The 20,474-nt window shown below is 56.3% G+C and overlaps 1 protein-coding gene across 2 annotated transcripts in view; it reads left to right on the forward strand.

Moving 5' to 3' along the window:
• Positions 1 to 9,025, forward strand: part of HIVEP3 (human immunodeficiency virus type I enhancer binding protein 3) — a 373,386-nt gene extending 364,361 nt beyond the window's left edge. Inside the window, exons 7-9 of one of the 2 annotated variants that reach the window (XM_008072104.2) lie at positions 180 to 266; positions 4,615 to 5,549; positions 6,603 to 9,025. In XM_008072104.2, coding sequence (XP_008070295.1) covers positions 180 to 266; positions 4,615 to 5,549; positions 6,603 to 7,418 — 1,838 coding nt within the window. In that variant the 3' untranslated portion in view covers positions 7,419 to 9,025. The remainder of the gene's footprint in view (positions 1 to 179; positions 267 to 4,614; positions 5,550 to 6,602) is intronic. The other variant, XM_008072105.2, reaches the window with a different exon arrangement.
• The last annotated feature ends 11,449 nt before the right edge of the window (positions 9,026 to 20,474 follow it).

A 20,474-nucleotide genomic window follows, 5' to 3' on the forward strand; every position in this document is an offset into this window, starting at 1 on the left:
CCTGAGCACCAAGGCAGAGGAGTGCCAGGCCCCGCCCAGCCCCGGCAGCTGGCATGGCCTCGACTGACCTGAGACTCTTGCTGGCTTCCTGCTAGCCAGGTGCTGCCTCCGTGAGCCCTGGGCCTGTGCTGGCTCCCTGCCCCACAGCAAGGCCTGAGTCTATTCTCATCTCTTTCCAGGGAATCTGACTAAGCACATGAAGTCGAAGGCCCACAGCAAAAAGTGCCAAGAGACAGGGGTGCTGGAGGAGCTGGAAGCCGAAGAAGGTAAGGGATGCCAACCTCTTTCCCCCCTTCCCCACTGCCCTGCCCCCTCCTCCGTCCCTCCTTGCCCTCCCCCTTCCTTTCTGTCCTCCTCTTCCCCTGCTTTCCCTCCTCCTCTCTCTCCTTCCCATGCCCTCCAACTACTGGAAGACAAAGGTTAAATTCACACGATGGTCAACCCTACTCCCTGTATGCTATATAGCACTTGCTCTTCAGCCATAGCTATCGTACGTTATGGTCTACCGTGCATGGCAGACCATGGTTGCTCAGTGTATGTTTACTGTATAACTGCACACATGAGTGCTTACAGTCAACACTGATTGAGCACTCACTACGTGTCAGGCCAGTTCTAAATGCATGCCCTGAATTATCTCAGCAAACCCTCACAATGACTCTGTGGGGTATATACTCCTGGAATGCGGGCCACACTCGTGGTTACGCTCTCTGGCATAGGCCTTACTCCCTTTTGGAGCTAGAAGGGCTTCAAAAAAGCCAAAACCATACCCCATAGTCCCTTGCTGCCTCCTGCCCCCTCCCTCACCATCCCCCAGCCGGTCACCCCTCACCAGGAGGCATATTAGAGCCAAGCCCTGAGGAGACAAGGGAGAGCAGAGGACTCAAAAACCAATGAGGTCTGGCTGGCATCCCCCAGCCTCAGCAGCCAGGCAGGAGGGAGGATGGGCTTTGGTGGTAGACGGGAAGTCCCTCCAGCAGGAGGAGGCTGGAAGCGTTCGTCCAGCACTGGGCAAAGCTTTGACCACAGATTCCCTGTGTTAGTGTGTGATTAGTATACGTATGTGTGTATGCGCGTGGCGGTCTTACAAAAGAGTTAAATCATATTTCCTTAGGTGGAGTAAATCACTTTTATAGAACAGAACACAATGACCTTGGGACTGTCCCCCTGAAACCTAGAATGTGCTTTTGCCATGCATGTCAAGAATGTACATCTGGCCATTTACAGATGTTGTCTCATTGAGTCAGGTGGCAGAAACTTGCACTGTCCCATTTTAAATTGAGGAACCTCAGGGTGGAAAGACAGCTTCCCAAGGTCACACAAAAACACTGGCTCCATGCCACCCCGTTGCCTGGTGGACCGGACCAGGGACACCTGATCCCAACCCAGATTTCTCTCTGGGTTGTCCCTGCCCTGCCTCAGCCTCATTTTCTCAGTGAGGCAAGCAAGGATGATCTCACTCTTTGTGAGGATGAAGTGCATGCAACCATTCCAGAAGTCATTACTGAGCACCAGCTCTGTTTCCAGCTCTGTTCTTGGTGCTGGAGATTCAGCAGTGAATAAAACACAGCTCTTGTCCTTAGGAAACCGCTGTTCTAGTGGGGGCTGTGGACAAATGTGGAGTAGAAAGAGGCAATGAGTATGAAGCGAAAGATAAAGGCCACAGAGCCACGAGAGGGGCGTGGGTGTGTAGGGACTGCTCTGTTAGGGTAGTATGACAGAGAACGGGGGATAAAGCGGGTCAGGAGCCAGGTGGAGTCTGGGAAGAGCCCTTACGCAGAGGGAGCAGCAGATCGGGGGGCCTTGAGGGCCAGCACTGGACCCGCGTGGCTGGAGCCCGCGGGGCACAGGCAGATGGATCAGAGAGTGCGAGGCCCTGAGGGATGCAGGGTGGCGGGGACTGGGTTGTCCTCTGAGTGAGGACGTCATCTGGTGGTGTGCAACGCCGGCCGGCAGGGGGCGCAGGGAGGCCGCAGTCCAGGCTGGGCGCAGGTGGGCTCGGCGGGTGGGCTGGGGGACGAGATGAGAAGCAGTCGGATTCTGGGTTTATTCTGGCGGGAGAGCCCACAGGCTTTGCTGACACGCCATATGGGAGAGAGGAAGGGTGAGGACAAAGAGGAGGCAAGGATGCCCCGGAGGTTTACAGCCTGAGACCCTAGAAGGATAGAGTCGCCACTTTCCACGAGGGGACGGCAGGAGTTCGAGTCTGTTTGACCTGGTGGTAACGCGTGAGGACAGCCTGGAAGGACCACCGCTTCCCGTGGCCAGCGCCGCAGTCCCTCCCTGGTGGTGACCAGTGGGCGCCACCGCCACCGTGTGGCCTCTCCTAGCAGCACCAGTCACACACTGCTCCCTCTTGCTCCACAACGCAGGGGCATAAGGAGTGATGGCCTAAGGGGCATAAGGAACCTGCCTCTCCCATTCCCATCCCCCACCCCCTCTGCTTACTTATCATTCATTCTGCCTCATCTGCCAGCAGGGCCTGGGCAGCTCCTGCAAGGGCATTAGGAATGGTGAACCAGCCAGGGGCTTTCCCTGAGCCCTGCTGGAGCCCAGATGTGAAGGACCCAGCAGTCCCTGTGCTGGGCAGGGGACCCTTGGCGTCCATCAGTCATGCCCTGGGTGCTCAAGGATGGGCCACCACCACCCCTGGGCCTCATTCCACATCAGTAAAGAGGGTTTTGTGGAGCCCTCCCTGCTGGATGTCAGGAGACACTGGTCTGACTCACCTTCACTCCTTGCACCTCTGACCTTCATCTGCAGTAAGCTCACAGTGCCTGCCCTGCCACCTGCCTTAGCTACCTGCTTGCTGAGACTGGAGCGAGGGGTGGAGATGGCAGCTGAAGTGTACTGGGCACTTCCTAGGTGCTAGACCTTCACCGTCCTCACAGTAGCTTCATAAGGGGGCTTTTATTACTATGACTCGTTTTTCAGATGATGAAACTGAACGCAGAGAAAGTAAATTATCCCCCATCACACAGCAAGGAAGTGATGGTGCTAGGCCTCAGACTATTTCCTCTTCTTGATGCATAAAATCACTTTTAAACTGACAGCGTAATAGTACTGATGCAGCAAGCAGCTCTGGCTGGATGATCTTAGGTAAGCACTTGCCCCCTCTGTGCCGGGATTTGGCCAGATGAAAATAAGGGGCAGGGGCCAGGTGAACTCCTGGGGCTGGAATAGGCCCTGCTGAAGACCCAGGTGAGAGAAATAAATGCCTGGGGTGAAACTGCATCACTATGCCCTCCAACCCCATCCCCCAGCCCCCTCTGCTCACTCATTTGTTCTGCCCCCAGCTGCAGGCGGCCCTTGGCCTCATGGCCCTCCTTTGCCACCAGCCCAGCTCCACCTCATGATTTTGACCTACTTAATGCCCACTTGTGTCCACTTTGGGCGTCTGGCTGCTGCATGTTGAGCTATCTGGAAGCACTGAGGTTGGGCTTGCTGGTCCCAGAGCAGCTGAGCACAGTGGATCCAAAACCTAATCACACCAGTGGTCTGGGTCAGCTTGTGTCCAGCTCTCCTCGGTAGTAGTGGGTGCAGTGCTGGCATGCATGAGTGGTGGAGCTCAGCCCATCTGTCAGCAGCCTCTACAGGTCAGAAACACAGGTCATGACAGCCTGGTGGGGGCCAGTGGGTGGGCAACATGTGAGTGGAGCTCTCCCCAGTGTCCAGATTGCTACCTGTTACAGAGATTCCCAAACTAGGCTCCTGGCTTGTTGGAGATGACCTGGCTGTCTGAGGCCAGACAAGGAGGCTGGGGTTTCAACCCTACTCCCCCAGCTGGGAGCAGACTTCAGAAGGGCAGTAGTTCCTCTGGGTGGGACCCTATGCTGCAGCCCAAGGCCAGCTGAGCCAAGCCACCCACAGAGTCCAGAATCTGCCACCTGCCATATGCCTTTGTGCCAGCCAGCAGCAGCCTGGTCACAGTGGCAGATGTGTGTTTAGACTGACCACGTACAGCCCTGTGCTGCTAGGCCAGCTGGCATGACTGTGCTATCCTGGAATAATAGCTTTCATCACTAATATAGTCAGAGTGAGTGGCATTATTTGAGCCCTTGCTGTGTGCCAAGCCTGCATTGACTTCTCCTGGCAAACCTTGTAAGGTGAGACACTCACATTCAGCTCAGGGAGACTCAGACACAGCAAGGTGATATAACTGGCTCATGGTAAAGCCAGCACTGAGATACTAATTATAAAAAAATAAAAATTTTTTAAAAGGCTGTGTTTTTTTGCTATAGTTCAATCTCAGCCCTACTACAACCTTACTTGGGCAAGTTGCTTGATCTCTTACCTCGGTTTCCTCACCTGGAACATGAAAGTGAGACTAGTACCTACGACACAGGATTCTTTGACATCCAAATGAATCAATGTACAGAACCCTTAGAACTGAACGTTGCACGTTGTAGATACCAGTGTGATTACTGTTCACTATTATCATTTAAAAAGTGTTCCCATATCTGTGATGTCACCTGGTCATCCCAACAATCTTGTGACATTGCTATGGCTATTGTGCCTATTTGGCAGACAAGGAGACAGGCTCAGAGAGGTGCAGCTATGGGGTCAGGGTGGCCCCGGGGCCCTCGTGACCTTGGGTTTGCTGTGTTTGCCCCTCAGGAACCAGTGACGACCTGTTCCAGGACTCGGAAGGGCGAGAGGGCTCAGAGGCTGTGGAGGAGCACCAGTTTTCAGACCTGGAGGACTCGGACCCAGACTCGGACCTGGACGAAGATGAAGATGAGGACGAGGAGGAGAGCCAGGACGAGCTGTCCAGACCATCCTCGGAGGCACCCCCGCCTGGCCCTCCAGCCATGCCCCGGGCAGACTCCTCACCCGTTCAGGGCCCTCAGCCCCCAGATGCCACCGTCTCTGGCCACGAGGCTACACGAGGCAGCTCGGTCTCAGAAGCTGAGCACTTGACAGCCAGCAGCTGTTCCACATCCAGCCAGAGCAGCCTGTGCCTGCCCCGACTGGGACTGGCCCCTTCAGGCCCTGTGGAGAAGGACGCAGGCTCAGCTCTGAGCTCCAAGTCTGTGTCCCCAAGAAGACCGTGGTCCCCAAGCAAAGAAGCAGGCAGCCGCCCACCACTAGCCCGCAAACACTCACTCACCAAAAATGACTCGTCTCCCCAGCGTTGTTCGTCGGCCCGAGAACCACAGGCCACAGCCCCAAGCCCGCCCAGCCCCCACATGGGCCCACGAAGGGACATGGGCCCTCTCCGTTGTGGCTCTCCAAGACTTGAGCTGTCTCCTCTCATCCCCTGCCCCCTGGGAAGAGAACTATCCCCTCGAGCACAACTGCTCCCTGAACTCGAGGGCGCCACCGACCCAGGGCCCCCCAGACACTCGCCCACCTGGAGGTGGTCTCAGGGTCAGGCCGAGTCACCACCACGGTCAGCGCTGCCAGGGAAGTGGGCCTTGGCTAGGCCGAGCAGCCCCTCAGTGGGCGAGCGTGGCCCAGGCTTGGGGCTGACCCCACGGGTTCTCTTCCCACCCGTGCCTCTACCTCACAAGCTCCTCAGCAGAAGCCCTGAGACCTGCGTCTCCCCGTGGGTGAGTTCCCACCCCTGTGGTGGCTGGACTGCTTCTCCCTGGTGGGTGGAGGGGTTGCAGGTTCGCACCTTCTGAGGCATCACACTCAGAGCGCCACAGTTCGGCCAACTCAGTGTTACTAATAATTTCGCAAACATTTATTGGGCGCCGATTGTGCCAGGCACCCTGTTGGGTGCCTTGAACTAGCTGGTTTATTAAACTTTATCTTAGCCTCAGAACCACTCTGGAGTTCAGGGGTTCTAGGTTCTGCCCCTTGTGAGGGGTGCGGCCTTGCATGTGGGTGTAAATACCAGTGCAGTTCCCCACCCCCTCCCATCTTCAGCCCCACCCCAAAGCCATCACCGCCTTCAACAGCCACTGCCACCATCTCCTGCAGAGCCCCGTCCTCCTCACCGCACCACCACTGTCATCATTGCACCCAGCACACCATCTCAGCCACCTGGCCAGCTTGGTCAGTGTCATTGCAACACCAGCACAGTCTCCATCCCTGTCCCCGTGGCCACCATGACAGCCAGCTGACCTTGACCTTCCAACCCCTTTTCTTGACACCATGTTGCCATGACCCGACCTCATCACTCCTGGAAGAGCACTGATGTAGAGCTCTTGGTTTTTAATTTTGGGGTTACATTAAAATTCCTGGTGGTGGGAGAAGATCAAGAACCTTGGGTGGGAACTCATGGCCAAGGATGCAGTTGGGTCAAGGCCAGGAGAGGCAGCAGAACCAAGACAGAGGGCCTCCCCTCTGCCCAAACGGGGCCCCACGTCACCTGAGTAACCCCTCCTGTGAAAGCAGATGTACTGGCAAGTGGTATGGTGACCACAGGCCTGGAGTTTACCGTAGGACTGGAAGTGGCCCATACCAGGGAGGTCACTGAGCTCAGAGTGGTGCCATGGGCAGGGGATCAGCAACTCTGGTTCTGACCTCCACTCAGCTGGGCCTCAGGACTTGCTCTGTTAAGTTCCAGCAGGTCCTCCCTCGCGTCTCCAGGCATTGGGTCTCCACATCCGCAGCATGCAATCCTCACCTTACCCTGTCTTGTTTTCTGACCCCAGCAGAAGGCCGAGTCCCGAAGTCCCTCCTGCTCACCTGGCCCTACTCATCCTCTCTCCTCCCGACCTTTCTCCGCCCCCCATGACTTCCACGGCCACATCCCAGCCCGGACCGAGGAGAACATCTTCAGCCACCTGCCTCTGCACTCCCAGCACTTGACCCGTGCCCCGTGTCCCTTGATACCCATCGGTGGGATCCAGATGGTGCAGGCCCGGCCAGGGGCCCACCCCACCCTGCTACCTGGGCCCACTGCGGCCTGGGTCAGCGGCTTCTCAGGGGGTGGCAGCGACCTGACAGGGGCCCGGGAGGCCCAGGAGCGAGGCCGCTGGAGTCCCACCGAGAGTTCGTCAGCCTCTGTGTCGCCTGTGGCTAAGGTCTCCAAGTTCACACTCTCCTCGGAGCTGGAGGGCAGGGACTATCCCAAGGAGAGGGAGAGGACGGGCGGAGGCCTGGGCAGACCTCCTGACTGGGCGCCCCGTGGGGCTGAGGCACCCACAGAGCCCGCACCCACGCACAGCCCCTGCACCCCGCCCGAGTCCTTGTCCCGGCCACCCCAGGGCCGCCGGGCAGCGCAATCCTGGAGCCCCCGCCTGGAGTCCCCGTGCACACCGGTCAATCCCGAGGCCCCTGCCACCCCGCCACTGGACCGCAGCAGCTCCGTGGGCTGCCTGGCAGAGGCATCCACCCGCTTCCCAGCCCGGAGGAGGAACCTCTCCGGGGAACCCAGGACCAAGCAGGGCTCCCCCGAGCCCTCAGGAAGTGGGGAGCCCAGGGTGCCTCCACACCAGCCGGAGGATCGGGGCTCCCCAAGCGCTTAGCCTCCCTCTGGCCGCTTCAGCATCCAGCTTCTGGTGTTCAGCAACAGACGTTTCCAGCCGCTTTCTCGAATCCCCTGCTCTCTCGGCCCACTCTTGTCTGTCCTTCCGTCCAGCAACTCTGCCCAGCCCCATCTGTTGTATCTTCCCATGTATGCAGTTACCTGTGCCTTTTTCTACACCTTTGGTTGCTTGAAAAGAAGCAAATCACACACATACATAAACAACAACAACAACCCACGAGGAGTTTGAGGCTGTGAAGAGTTTGTGCTTTTGGGGAAAGATGTAGGTGGAGCCTCCCGACCCTCCCACCGGGGCGGGCAGCTGCCCACCCCAAGGCTGGTGGAGGGCAGGGATGCGCTGTGGGGGAGAACAAGAGACACCTTACCAGATGCATAGCAAAGCGTAAAGGCAGGCGCTCCTGTGTGCAGACGCTGCGACCCCAGCCAGTGGCCACTCCTCCGCCAGCAGAAACGAGGCAGAGGGACACACACACAGGCAGGTCACCCCATCTAGCCCCCGCAGGCAAGCCCAGAAAAATCATCTTTTCCTTTTTTTATTTTTTATATTTTTCAAGAAAATTCCTTTTCCTAGGATTTCAACACAAAGTGATAGGAGCAGGTAGAAGGTCAGGGCAGGTGGGGATCCCAGGGTTCCCAGAGACCCAGGCTGAGTCATAGGCCCATCTGGGCATTCCACAGGTGGACAGACCACCCCACCCACCCACACCAGGCCCAGCACCTGAATTCTGCCTCTGCCTCTACCCCCTGAGCTGGAAAGGGCCCCTGGCTGGCTGTCTCCTGGTTCCTGAGCACCTGACCCTGGCCTTGCCCTCCCGGCCTGGCCAAAGTCTGCCTTCTCTGTTCTAAAAACTACCCACATGGCTGAAGTGGCAGGGCCTAAGCCCTAGGGACTGCTCTTGCGTCTGGGGTCTGAGTTTTGTTTCCTTCCTGGCTGGGCTTTCTCAGTGCTCAGCACTGGAGAGTTACAGGGACAAGCCTCTGGACCCCTTTGCTGAAGGACTGGTTTGCCCTGCCCCTGCCCCACACCGTCCCTGCCTCCACTACCCCAAGGAAATACCCAAAACTGTAACTGGTGGAAACTGCTGGCCTGCTTGTTGTCATAAACATAACAGGGTCAGAAGATGGTGTTTACTCCTTTCCCAGCCTCCTCCAACTGTCTCGATCCAGAGGGCTTCTGAGCTGTCCTAAGGCACTAGAATTTTCCAGGGCAGTCAGTCCTAACCAGTGCCTCCTCCCTATCGCCATTTCTACCTTCAAGAAGCTGCCCTGTATTTCTTAGGGCCAATGTCTGCTTTGTAAGAAAAATGGTAAGATCAAAAATTGAAATCCCAAGCTGAAATATGGAAATTGAATTCTTGCATGTTTAGCCCATCCTGGGAGAGACAGGTTTTTCCCAACCTCCAGAAACAATTTACTTTCAAAGAGGGAGAGCATCAAGGGACCAGGGTGGTGGCCCACACAGGCTGGGTGCTGCTGCTGCCTTCTACAGAGCGGGAACCTCTCTGGCCGATCCCCAACCCCCAGCCAGGCTATATGCATCAAACAGCCACCCAAGGCTCCCAAGCTGTGGGGCTTGTTCAGATAGGACACAATAAACTGGGGTCGGAGGAGGGGTTGAGACCCTTCTGCAAGCCCCTGGGGGCCGTATTTCCCTCTTCCTTCAGTTCATGGCCTTTCCCTGCTTGGTCCCTCCTGATGGACAGGCTAGACCAGGTCTAGCCTCCAGCCTGACCACCTTGTTCATTCTCCTTTGCCTCATCCAGTGCTAAGACGAAAATGGGACGGTAGGGCAGAGCCTCCCTGGGGGTCCATAGTGCTCCAGGGCACTGGGGGTCAGGGTTAGTCAGGAGCTCCTGGCTGCTTGACCCGGCATCTGGGGCTGTCATCCGCCCCAGGAGAAGCCAGCAAGCCCAGCCTAGACCATATTGGCGCTGCTTTAGCCTGGCAGGAAGTGGGTAGGAGCCCATGCCCCAGGAGGCCAGGGCTTTCTCTGCCCCTCCCTTCACTTCAGCCCGAACCCATGGGGTTGCCCACAGATTGGAGATTTCAAGGGCTGAGGCTTGGGAGCTGGATACAGGGCATTGCTTCAGCCCAGGTGGGAAGCTTTCCTGAGCAAGATCTTCTGACCCCAGACCTACAAAGCAGTGGGTGCTCTGCTGGACCGGCCACGGGGATGGCCACACCCCTCCGTGCCACTCTGCCCCCAGCTCTCCTGTACCCGAACAGCCGAACAGCCCAGCCACCCAAGTTTTCCTCCCTGGGCAGCCTAGCAGTGGACAGTGCGGCCGGCTGGGGAGAGTCCCTGCAGTCACAGGGCCCGTTGGGCTCAGGCAGAGGAGAACAGAGGCAGGAGCCACTGGAGACCTGCTTCCAAACCATGAGGGGAAATGCACAAATTGAATCTTGCCAGAGGGCTCCCACCCCATTGATTCTGTGCCCAGAGGGACGAAACCAATGCCACCAGCCTGGGATGTGTCACTTGGCACAGCACTAATCCCTCTTCCAGACTCTGTTCTCATTCCTCTTAGCACAGCACCCCCAGCCCAAAGAGACACCTTCGTGATTCAGAAAAGACCCACTCCATGCATGCCCTTCCCCGGGCCTTCTGCCCCGTTCCCAGCCACTTCTACGCCTCCAGTTTGCCTGTACCACTGTTGTCCCTGTTAAGGGGAGCAGGAAAAAAGCAGTGGCTGACTTGTTAGCACAGACACCTGCTACATGCTCTGTTGAAATACATGGGCAGTCATTCCCCGGTACAGACCAGCCCTGGGCCTTGGGAGTTGGCAGTGGGAGGAACCAACTGGCCGAGGTTTCAAAACCAAGCCTTGCCTTCTGCTGGGGCTTCCCAATCCCTCACCCCCGGCCTGCCCTCCAGGGTGCCCTTCATTCCTGGCAATCTCGGGGCCATTCTGGGGAGTCACCCTGCTCCTCTCGGAGGGCAGGCCTGCCCCACCTGCCCCCCACCCATGGCTCACATTCCAGCCTCAACCCCCAAGTCCTTCCCAGAGCAGGGCAGCCGTGGGCAGCTGCTCTCCCATCCCCACAGCCTCCTTCCAGACCAGAAGTCTCCCTGCCTCCCTGTGCTGGAAAGTCCAAAAGAATTAGCTTCTCCTCTGCCCCATTCCCACGGGGTCCTTATGAAGAGGAAAAAGCAATATATCTAAGCTGAATTTCTCTCTAGTCCTTTCTCCAGAAAAATCCTTCTTAAAGTCCTGGCTGAGCCACCACCCTTGGGGACCTAGCTGCCGAGTAGACTGGGGGAGGAAAGTTCTCAAAGGGCTACTCCACAAATTCTGCTTCTGTGTTGTGAATCCAGTCTGCTTTCCATTAGAAAACCGCTTTGGCACTTATGATCACTTTACTAAATCTAGTGTTAAAAGGAAAGAAAAGAAACGGGCAGGCAAATGTAAGATACATGCTCTCTGTAAGATAAATACTGGCCTTTTTTTTCTAACAGGTGTATGTATTCTGTACGTGACTTTGTCTGTAGAAAGTTTCTATGTTCTTAAATGGCAATACATTCCAAAAATTGTACTGTAGATATGTACAGCAAACGCACTGGGGTGGGGTAGTTTTGCCTGTAATCTTATTTAAACTCCAGTTTCCACACTTGCATCTTGCAATGTTGGTATGGTATATATCAGTGCAAAAGAAAAAAAAACAAAACAAAAAAATCCATGCAGGTCTAAAGCACAGAGTCTGACATACAAAAGGAAAAAAAATGCTCAGTATTGATGTGTGTGACCTTTGTTGTAAATTACACCTGTACTGTGAATGAGAAGTTTTTACAAGTATAATAATTGCCTTTATTACAGCTCCGGCTGAGTGTTCAGCCTGAGGATATTTTTTAAAAAAAAATAGCACGTTGGAATAAATTTGAAAATCCCAACATAGCCCTGCTTGCCTGGCTCCTGGTTTTTCAAAAGGGTTGCTCAATGCCAGAGTTGGAAGGACACTTGGCTTCCCAAGCTCGTTTTCCTACAGAGCCATCAGGACCAGAGAAGGAAGTGACTAGGCCACAGTCACACAGCCCAGGACTCTTGCCACCCCCTCTAACACACACCACCGTATGGTTTGGGGGTTACGTTGGTTTCCTAGGTCAGCTGTACCAAACTGCCACAAACCAGGGGGCTTTAAACAACAGAAATTGATTCTCTTACGGTTCTGGAAGCCTGAACTCTGAAATTCAGGTGTTGGAAAAGCTGGTTCCTTCTGGAGGCTCTGAAGGAGAGTCGATGCCACACCTCTCTCCTAGCTGCTGGTGGTGGCAGGCGGTCCGTGGCCTTCCTTGGTTCATAGACTCATCAGTCCAATCTCTGTCCCTATCTTCATGTCACCGCCTCCTCTGTGTGTTTCTCTCCTCTCTTCTTCTCTCCTCTTTGAAGGATACTTGTCATTGGATTTAGGGCCTACCCTAATCTAGGATGACCTCATGTCGAGATCCTTAATGACATATGTAGAGACCCTTTTTTCAAACAAGGTCACATTCACGGATTCTAGAGATCAGGATGTGGCCTTGGGTGTTGGCAGTAAGAAACAGGTGCCTTTCTTATAGTCATTTATTGTTTGTGTGAGCTTGGGCAAGTCACCTCACCTCTCTGGACCGGTGTTTCCTGATCTGTAACATGGAGAGTAATGACCTACATCTGTATGAGTGGCTGTGAGGATTAAGTGAGATAGTATATACAGGGTGGTCAGCGAGCCTTCAACAAATAGTTGGTGCGCAGGCCTTCCACAGGCTGCTGGGGCTACAAGGGTGGGAAAGACATGGGTCCCCACCTTTGGGATCCAACAATTTGCTGAGCACGGGGGGCATCATCAGATGCGACAGTGAGCAAGAAAGACAGGCATCGTTAATGACTCCATCCCAGCGGCCGCAATGACTGTGGTGGAAGAGAACAAGAGCACCAGTCCAGAGTGAATCTGCATCACTCAGGAGAACCTTTACGGAAAATTCCCAAGGGCCGGGTGGCAACGGGAAGCCTTGAGAAGGAGCAGACAGAGAGAGTGGTGGACAGTCAAACGGGGCTTCGGGGTAGACACTGCCCGAAGTCTAGTGCTAGGAACCCGAGAGATTCATTCCAGCAAGAGGGGGATCATGGCTGACTTTGGGGAAAGCTGGTCTAGTACAGTTCCTGGCGCATAGTAGGCCCTTCCTGGTTCACTGCCGAGGGTTTAATAAGTAGTGACAGTAGATGACGGTGAGTGAGGAGAAGGTGGGGAGAGGAGACAGAAGACACAGACACCTTCTAGGGGCCTGGAGTAGAGGCAGGGGAGTAGCTGGGGGCATGGGGTCCAGGGAAAGGAAGACGAGTGTGTGACAGGCTGGTGGGAAGGAGACCATGAGAATCCGGCCCGACGTGGCAAGGAGGAGATGCAGTCACCACCCCACTGTAACGGAGGGAAGAGGAGGGCAGATGAAGTCAGCATGTCTGCTTGGTGACAGGAAGTCGAGAGCACGCCTGTGGATCCGTGAGACAGAGTGAGGTCATCTGAGGAAGTTGCGGGGGGAAAGGATCCAAGACATCTGAGACGGTGGGAATGTCAGTGAAGGGGAGCGTGGGCAAGCCCACGGGGAAACAAGGCAGGCGTTGGTGTGGCATGGAGGGCCGGCTGCCTACTGCTGGCTGAGCCGTCTGGTTGCTCCAGCAGTCCTCAGCAGCCGACCCTGGGGCAAGGGAGGCAGCCCGGAACACTCATCCAGGATGAGATTTTGCCAGATGGACAGAAGGACAGTGGGGTGCCGAAAGTGGAAAGACCCGCAAGTGGAGGCATGAGGGCAGAGGCCACTGAGCCCACAGGCTTGGGAGGAGGCAGACGGGTGTAGCTGACATGGAGAAAGGCCAGTGGTCAAGGACCACATGGATGGAAGCAGAGAGAACGAGGTCACGAGCTGTCTTAACTCATTGGATAAAGATGGGGTTGGCCACAGGTGTGGGCGGCTGAGGTACAGTGAAGGAGAACACCACTGGGGATGTGGGCCGTGTAGCAGGTGAGTAGGTCAGCTCTGAGGATTGCAGGGTTAGCTGGAGGTCCCGGATGTGAGCCAAGATGTGCCAGTTAGGATGGGTTCTGCATGCTGCAGAAACAAGCAGCTCAGACACTCTGTGACTGAACGCAGGGGAAGTGTATTTCCTTCCCTCACTGTGTGTTCAGTGTAGATAAGCCAGAGAGCTCTACTCATCCCAGTCACTTAGAGACCTAGACGGCCCCTCCCTGTGCTCCCAGGACCTCAGAGGCAGAGGAAGGATGTGACTGGGCCCTCCCACTGGCAACTCAACACATCTGCCTGGAAACAGCAAGTATCTCTTTCACTCACATTTCCTGGCCAAAGCAAATCCTGTGGCCACATCCAGTGGGAGAGAGTGGGAGCAACCAGGAGAAGCATGAATGATAATCACACAAGGCTGGGATTCCTCAAAAATGGACCAGGAGGTGCGCGGATGTCTGCGTGGGATAGGGGAGGAGAGGCCCTGATGGTGTCAGCCTCAAAGGTGCTGCATCTTTACAGGGAGTGAGTAAAAATAATAACAATAATGGCCCAGATGAGGCGCTGGTGGGCAAAGACAGCACCTGGCATCAAGACCGTGGGTGGGAGGGATGAGGACCTGTCAGTGGAGCAGGTGTCTGGGCAGCCCTGTCCTCAGGGAGAGCCCATGTCTCAGTCTAGGTCCACAGTGGAGCACCCAATAGTCCCAGAAGAAAAACAGCAAGGTATGTGCCAGCCCCTATGTCCGGCATTTTACAAACCCGATTTGTAGTCCTTACAACAACCCTGCAGGATGAAAGTCTCTGTCCCCACTTTTAGAGAAGAAAACAGAGGCTCCAAAGGGACCTCGTCAGCTGAAGGTGCACAGCGAGTTAGTAGCTGTAGAGGACTAGAACCCTAGTCTGGCTCCCATTTAGCCCTTTGGGAACCTGAGTCCTTCCCTCCTCCTTCCCATCCACACTCTGGTGCCAGGGGAGCCCAGGATCTCAGACAGATCAGCTGGGACCACCCAGGGTCCTACAGGGGCCTCTCTCCAGCAGCTGCCTGGATTGCCAGCAGAGCCATCTGGCAGCCATGCTGGGTCCCTGTGTCGGAGGCCACAAGTGCAAGGACTGACCAGCAGATGCCAGGGCTTAGATTCCGGCACTGGAGACCATGAAAAGCATATGTGTATTCTTTAAAGATCTACCCCCTTCCCTCCACTGTCTGCTGCTGGGCCAAGGCCCACCAGTCATCCACGCATTGATGGCCACCAGGCCCCCCACGGCTGCCCTCCAGGGTTCAAGAAGCACTTTCCCTTTTGGAGTGGAGCAGGACAGGGTGCACCCTCCCATTTTACAGGTGAAAGGAGGGCCCAAGATCACACCCTAGCAAGTGACAGGGTCACTAACACATTACACCTGACCCCGAGCCTCAGGGAGCATTGGCTACTGTTGGTTGCTGCTGAGGCCTTAGCTCCACTTTGCCGGGGTCCCAATCCAAGGCTGGATTGCAGGACCCTAGGCCTGGACCCTCTCTGAGGTTAGAGCCTGGAGACCACTCTCTGTCCTGAAGATTCCCAGGGCCAGCCACTGCCAGCAGGACCAGACAGCCTGAGACGGGCATGAGTGGAGAGAAGGAGTCAAGGAGGACAGAGTGGGTGAGGCAGGTGCAGACTAGACTGCACTGCCCAGGGTCCAACATGGGCACTACTCCGGGGACCCTGGGAGATGGGGACCTAACGCCTCATCCTTCCTGAGCAGGAAGTCTGGGCTCTGGAAGAAGATGCCGCTTCCCCAAGGTCATAATGGCAAGTGACAGGGCCAAGGTTTGAAACCAGGTTCCCACATTTGGGAAATGGTCAGCTTCCTATGGAAAGACAGGCTGGGCTTCTTGGCTACTGAGCAGCCCCGGAACCTAGGTTGGGGCTGGGGGCCCCCAGCATATATACCCCAATCCCATCCAGGCAGCACCCGCGTTAGGGGGACCCAGCTGCCAACCACCCCCTTTCCTGATGGGAAGACTGATGTCCAGCGCTGGGAAGCGCTTGGCCCAAGGCCAGGGCTGGGCTTCCTGAATCCTAGGCAGAGCCACCTGTGCCACCCCACCCCACCTTACCCCAGGCCTGTGTTCGGCTGCCCGTCTCTCCTGCCCCAGCTCTGCCTTTTTAGGAAGGGAAAAGAGCAGCCCTGGTGGCGGGCAAGCAGGTGGGCGGACAGGCATGCTAATCCACCAGCTCCCGGCGTCTCTGGTTACCCGTGGTTTGGGGCCCGGGCAGCTCCAGCTGGGAGTGCCAGCCAGCCAATGGGTGCCGCCAGCTGGGCTCCCCGGCACAGCCATACAAGGCCTTGCCGCAGCCCAAGCCCGAGCCGGCGAAGGGCAGCCCCAGCGCCGGCACCCGCCCCACCCCTGAGCCTGCCAGCCCAGCACGTCCTCGGACTCAGCCTAATCCAGCCTGGGAGCAGACAGGGCTGCGGTGCACGTGCACCAGGCCCAGGGCTCTCCAAGGTCAGGGAGGTGGCACCACCAGGGCAGAGCCCAGAGTCAGGGCCAGGGCCCAGTCCCCATGGCTGGGACTCGGGGTGAAAGATCCTAGGCCTGGTCCAGGCTGCATCATCTCTTGACAAGATGGTTCTGTTCCCATCATCCCTTTGACCTCAATGATCACCTGACATGCCCCTTACACCTCTGAGAAGGGTCTCAGCAAAGTGAGTATCTGCTCCCTCACCTTCTGGACTCAAACCTTCAGGGTTCAAACCTCAACTCACTTAATTCATCCCGTGTCTCAGGCTGTATGCAACAGAATTAGATGTGTCCATCAGTGTGTGCATGCTGTGAGAACGATGTATATATGTCCCCTTGTGGGCCTACAGGTAGGAACAGGCAACCTCTCCCCAGCAGAGTCCATCCCACCTGTCAGCTCATAATGCCTCTAACTTAATGCTCTCAAGATCCCTGGGAGGTTGGAAACATTGTCCCCGTCGACAAGTAGGGAAACTGAGTCACAGAGAGGAAATTTGTCCAGAGTCAGGGTGCCAGGATTCAACTCCAGAGAGGTCTGACTTTCGAACCTATACTCTAGACATCAGGGCATGCAGCCCTGCTCCTCTGTGAATGTAAGATCCTGGAGGGAAGGTGAGCTCACATCTAGACCAAAATGAGAGTACATGCAGGAATGAAAGGCATCATCTGAGATCAGAGAACCCTCTGTCTCTGAATGGGGAGGTATATTCCAGGCCTCCAATGTACACCATTGCCCAGGCCACAGCCACAAAGTCCCACATGTGCAGCGAACCAGACTGACGCTTCCCTGGCCACCTCTGACAATTGGATTTGTCCTGGAAGCCACTGGGTTCAAGCATCCCTGTATGTCCTACACGGGCCAAGCGGAGCTTGAGGCCAAGACTGCGGTACTCTCCAAGGCCACCCGACAGGTGAGGGAAACGTGCCGGCACGGGGGGTGGCGGGCCTGGCTGGCATCGGGCTCTGTTTGCTCACCCAAGAAAGGAGGAGATAAATATAGACACAGGATTACTCAGACACAGCCTGGGAAAACCGGCTCCTGAGCCTCGACTTCGGCCCTGGCCCAGCCTCACCTCCACCCGCCTGCCCACGTGGTACCTGCTGCCAGGCCGGCCCCGCCTCCTCTCAGGACTCCTCACCTGGAAACTTTGGGACCCACCCCCGTCACCTGCTCTCTCTGGGAACAGAAACTGCGACCTGGAGAGAGCAGGCACTTGTCCCAAGCTCCAGAGCAAGTTAGGAGTGGGCAAAACCAGAGCTGGCCTGGGCACTGGGAGTCACCTTTGCAGGTCCAGACACTAAGCCATTACAGACTCAGTTTCCCCATCTGTGAGGTGAGGGTGCACCCAGTCCTCAACTTCTTGGGCATGCATGTAGAATAGAGTTGGAAACCACCTAGCAGAAAGGGGGTAAGGCTGAGGTCTCATACAAAAGAAGATGCCAGTTGGAGCGGCACATTTAGGGGGTATCCTCGGACCCTGGAGCGGCTGCATGAGCTGAAATCCCAACTGTGCCATGTTTCAGCTGTGGGACTTCGAGCAAGTTACTTAACCTATCTGTGCCTCAGTTTCCTCATCTCTAGAATGAGAATAGTATAATGATTACATATTATTATACAATATAAATATTATACATAGTATAATAATTAGTAAAAAATAGCACTGGCTTTCTAGGGTGTCAGAGAGAATTAGACAAGTTACTATATGCAAAGCACTTATGCCAGGGCCTGGCACGGGGTAATGGCTACACACATGTTTATCAGTATGCAGCTGAGGCAGGTGGGTCCAGGGTGCAAGTGACCTGTGTGGGCCACTCAGAGGCTCACACCTTCCAAGGGAGCTGTCTGGCCCTGTGCTCCCTGCCCTGACCAACAGTTTCAAGAGCCAGGCAGACAGAGATCTGCATGCTGACTCCACCACTTGCAGGCTGTGTGACCTTGGGCAAATGATGGGCCCTCTCTGAGCCTCAAACGGAGAGACCATTCCTTCCGTGTTTTTCCCTCTGGGGATTGGTATGAGGGTTAAGTGGAGGAACATGAGGCCATGTCTGATCTCATTTTGACTTCCTTCTCTCTATCCCTCCAGCGGCTGTGAACTCAACTGAGAGGAGCCATGCCGGGTACACGATCCTCACACGTGCCAGGCCCTCAGGTGTGGGAGACATGCATGTCCCTGACATCAACAAGCATGAGCACAGATCCCCACCCGCAGACTCTGAGACCCCTAGGATTGGTGTGTCCCCTCCTGCACGATAACCCCTGCATTGCACTCATGTCCATGCCCTCTGTGTGCACACCTGCAGTACACACACACATACACATACACACAGACACACAGGGGCATGGCCATGCATGGGCATAGAGAAGCAGGTGCCCGCAGGTGTGTCGCTGCACATCCTGGCCAGCACGCACACTTCCACTCTCGGGTGTCCCAGCCAGGCCCGGCCCCAAGGTAGCCGTCTTCATGGCACAGGAATGCAGACAGCTGGGGATGCGCTGCCAGCGGACGTGAGCGAGAGGCCAAGGGGAAACCACACGGGCAGGAACCCAAGCAGGTGTGCCAGGCCAGGGCGGAGCTCTCGAGTGCCAGGAATGGTGCGGTGGGGGGGGCACGTGCAGATGCTTAGATTCTGCAGTCTCCCTCATCACCCCGTGTCCTCGGAGCCTCTGGGACTTGGAGGTCAAAGGGGCTCAGAGACCCGTCACCGCCACACAAGGCCAAGTGCAGACTCTGCCTACCCAGCCATGATGTGGAGCGGGTCCTGCCTCTCTCTGGGCTGTAGAGGTCTGGTTTGAGCTGTGAGGGGCCATGCCACATAGTCTTCCTGGGAAGCCAGAAGAATCTATGGCCACAGAAATCTGCAGTAGAACGACTGATGTCATCAACGTCACTCACAGGAGATGATGAGGACAATGTGGAAGTCACTAGAACCCTTCAGGTGCAAGCTCAAGGGGCTCATGCGGACCCAACAGCCAACATGTGCTAAGACATTTGCATCTACAAACTCCCTGAATGCTTACAAAAGGGAGCCCCCTCCCCACTCGTGGATGCAGACCCAGGTGCAGAGAGGTGACGTTCCAGAGCTGGCTGGCTCCAGAGCACCATGCTGTTGGGTCTCTGTCTCTGTGCACATTTCACACCCTGGCAGACAGGTTTGCAAGTGAGGCCTAAGCATTGCTGGCACAATAGAAGGCACCATCCCAAATGCAGGGAGCTCTGGCCCAGGGCAGGAGAGAGGCCTCTAGGGGTGCAGGATCAACGCTGCTGAAGGTGCAGCTGTGATACCTGCAGGTAAGACCGCCACCCAGGGAGGGAGCAGGCAGAACCAACAGGGCCTTAGGCCTCTTCTGCCAGTGCCCATCACTGGGGTCCAGCTGAGACTGGGTGGAGGCCACGTCAGGGTACCAAGAGAGCCCAGGCAGTTAAGGGGGAAACAAGGCCACTATAAGATCTGCCCTGGGGTAAGAAGAGGTCATCCCCGTGTCCTCCATATAGAATATATCAGAGGGACAGAAGCCAAATAGCTCCAGGGCTGGGGCTGGCAAGGACCCCAGAGAAGACCTGCTCAGTTGCGAGTCCCTGAAGCCAGGACCGAGGGAGGCGGCCTCTTGCAAAAGGCCCCCAGCCCAGCTGGGAACTCCATGCTCCAACCCTGCTTGTTGTGTGGGACAGTGGGGCGCTATGCCCTGGTGTTAGGGACCTTGTGGGTGAGGAAGAGAGCGTGCACCAAAAATCCCATCCCGGGGGAAACCCTGCAGACTTGGCCTCTTAGTTCCAGCTCCCTGGGGATGAGGAATCTGATACAGAATTCCCTGTGTGACCACGGAGCAGTCCGGGGAGGACTCAAGAGGCAAGTGATGTGCCTAAGGCCACACAGGGCAAGAGGGATTCTGACCAGAGCGGCCTCTGCTCCTTCTCAGAACAGCCCGGAGTGGAGCCCCAGGACGTCATGCTCCGTGGGCCAGGACCCCATCAGCAGCATCCAGCAGCGTGGGGGCCACTGGGCACTCCAGCCCAGGAGGGCCCACACCCATCAGGAAGAAGGGACACCCAATCAAACGCCCTGGGTTCCCAGCTGCTCTGCCAGTCTTGATGTGGCCTGGGGCAGATGAGTTCATCCTCTGAGCCTCAGTTTCCACGGCAGCAATGCCCACCCTCCAGTCAGGGCACTGCATTTAGACAGATCCAGACCTACCCTGGCACGGAAGAGTCGCTCGATGTGGCCATCGGCAGTTTGCAAAGACTTCCCAAGGCCTTTACAGTCCTTTCCAGGTTTGAGACCTCATTACCTAGCACAAGACGCGGGAGGAGCAAGACAGCCAGTCTTAGCCCGTTTGCCAGGGGGACAAATTTGCCCTGGCCCAGAGAGGGGGCGTGACTTTAAGGAAGCAAACAGCCAGCAGGAAGCTGGGCTCGGAAGAAGACCATCCCCCGCTTCCTTCTCCCACGCAGCCGCAATGTGGAGAAGGGGCCCCGGGTCCCAAACAGCCTCCCCAGGGACCGGCTGTGGCCATGCGAGGCCTCAGCCGCCCCGCCAGGCCCTTCC

This window comes from Carlito syrichta, unplaced genomic scaffold, assembly GCF_000164805.1.
Source record: "Carlito syrichta isolate Samal-C Ts95f unplaced genomic scaffold, Tarsius_syrichta-2.0.1 Scaffold314850, whole genome shotgun sequence".
NCBI lineage: Eukaryota > Metazoa > Chordata > Mammalia > Primates > Tarsiidae > Carlito > Carlito syrichta.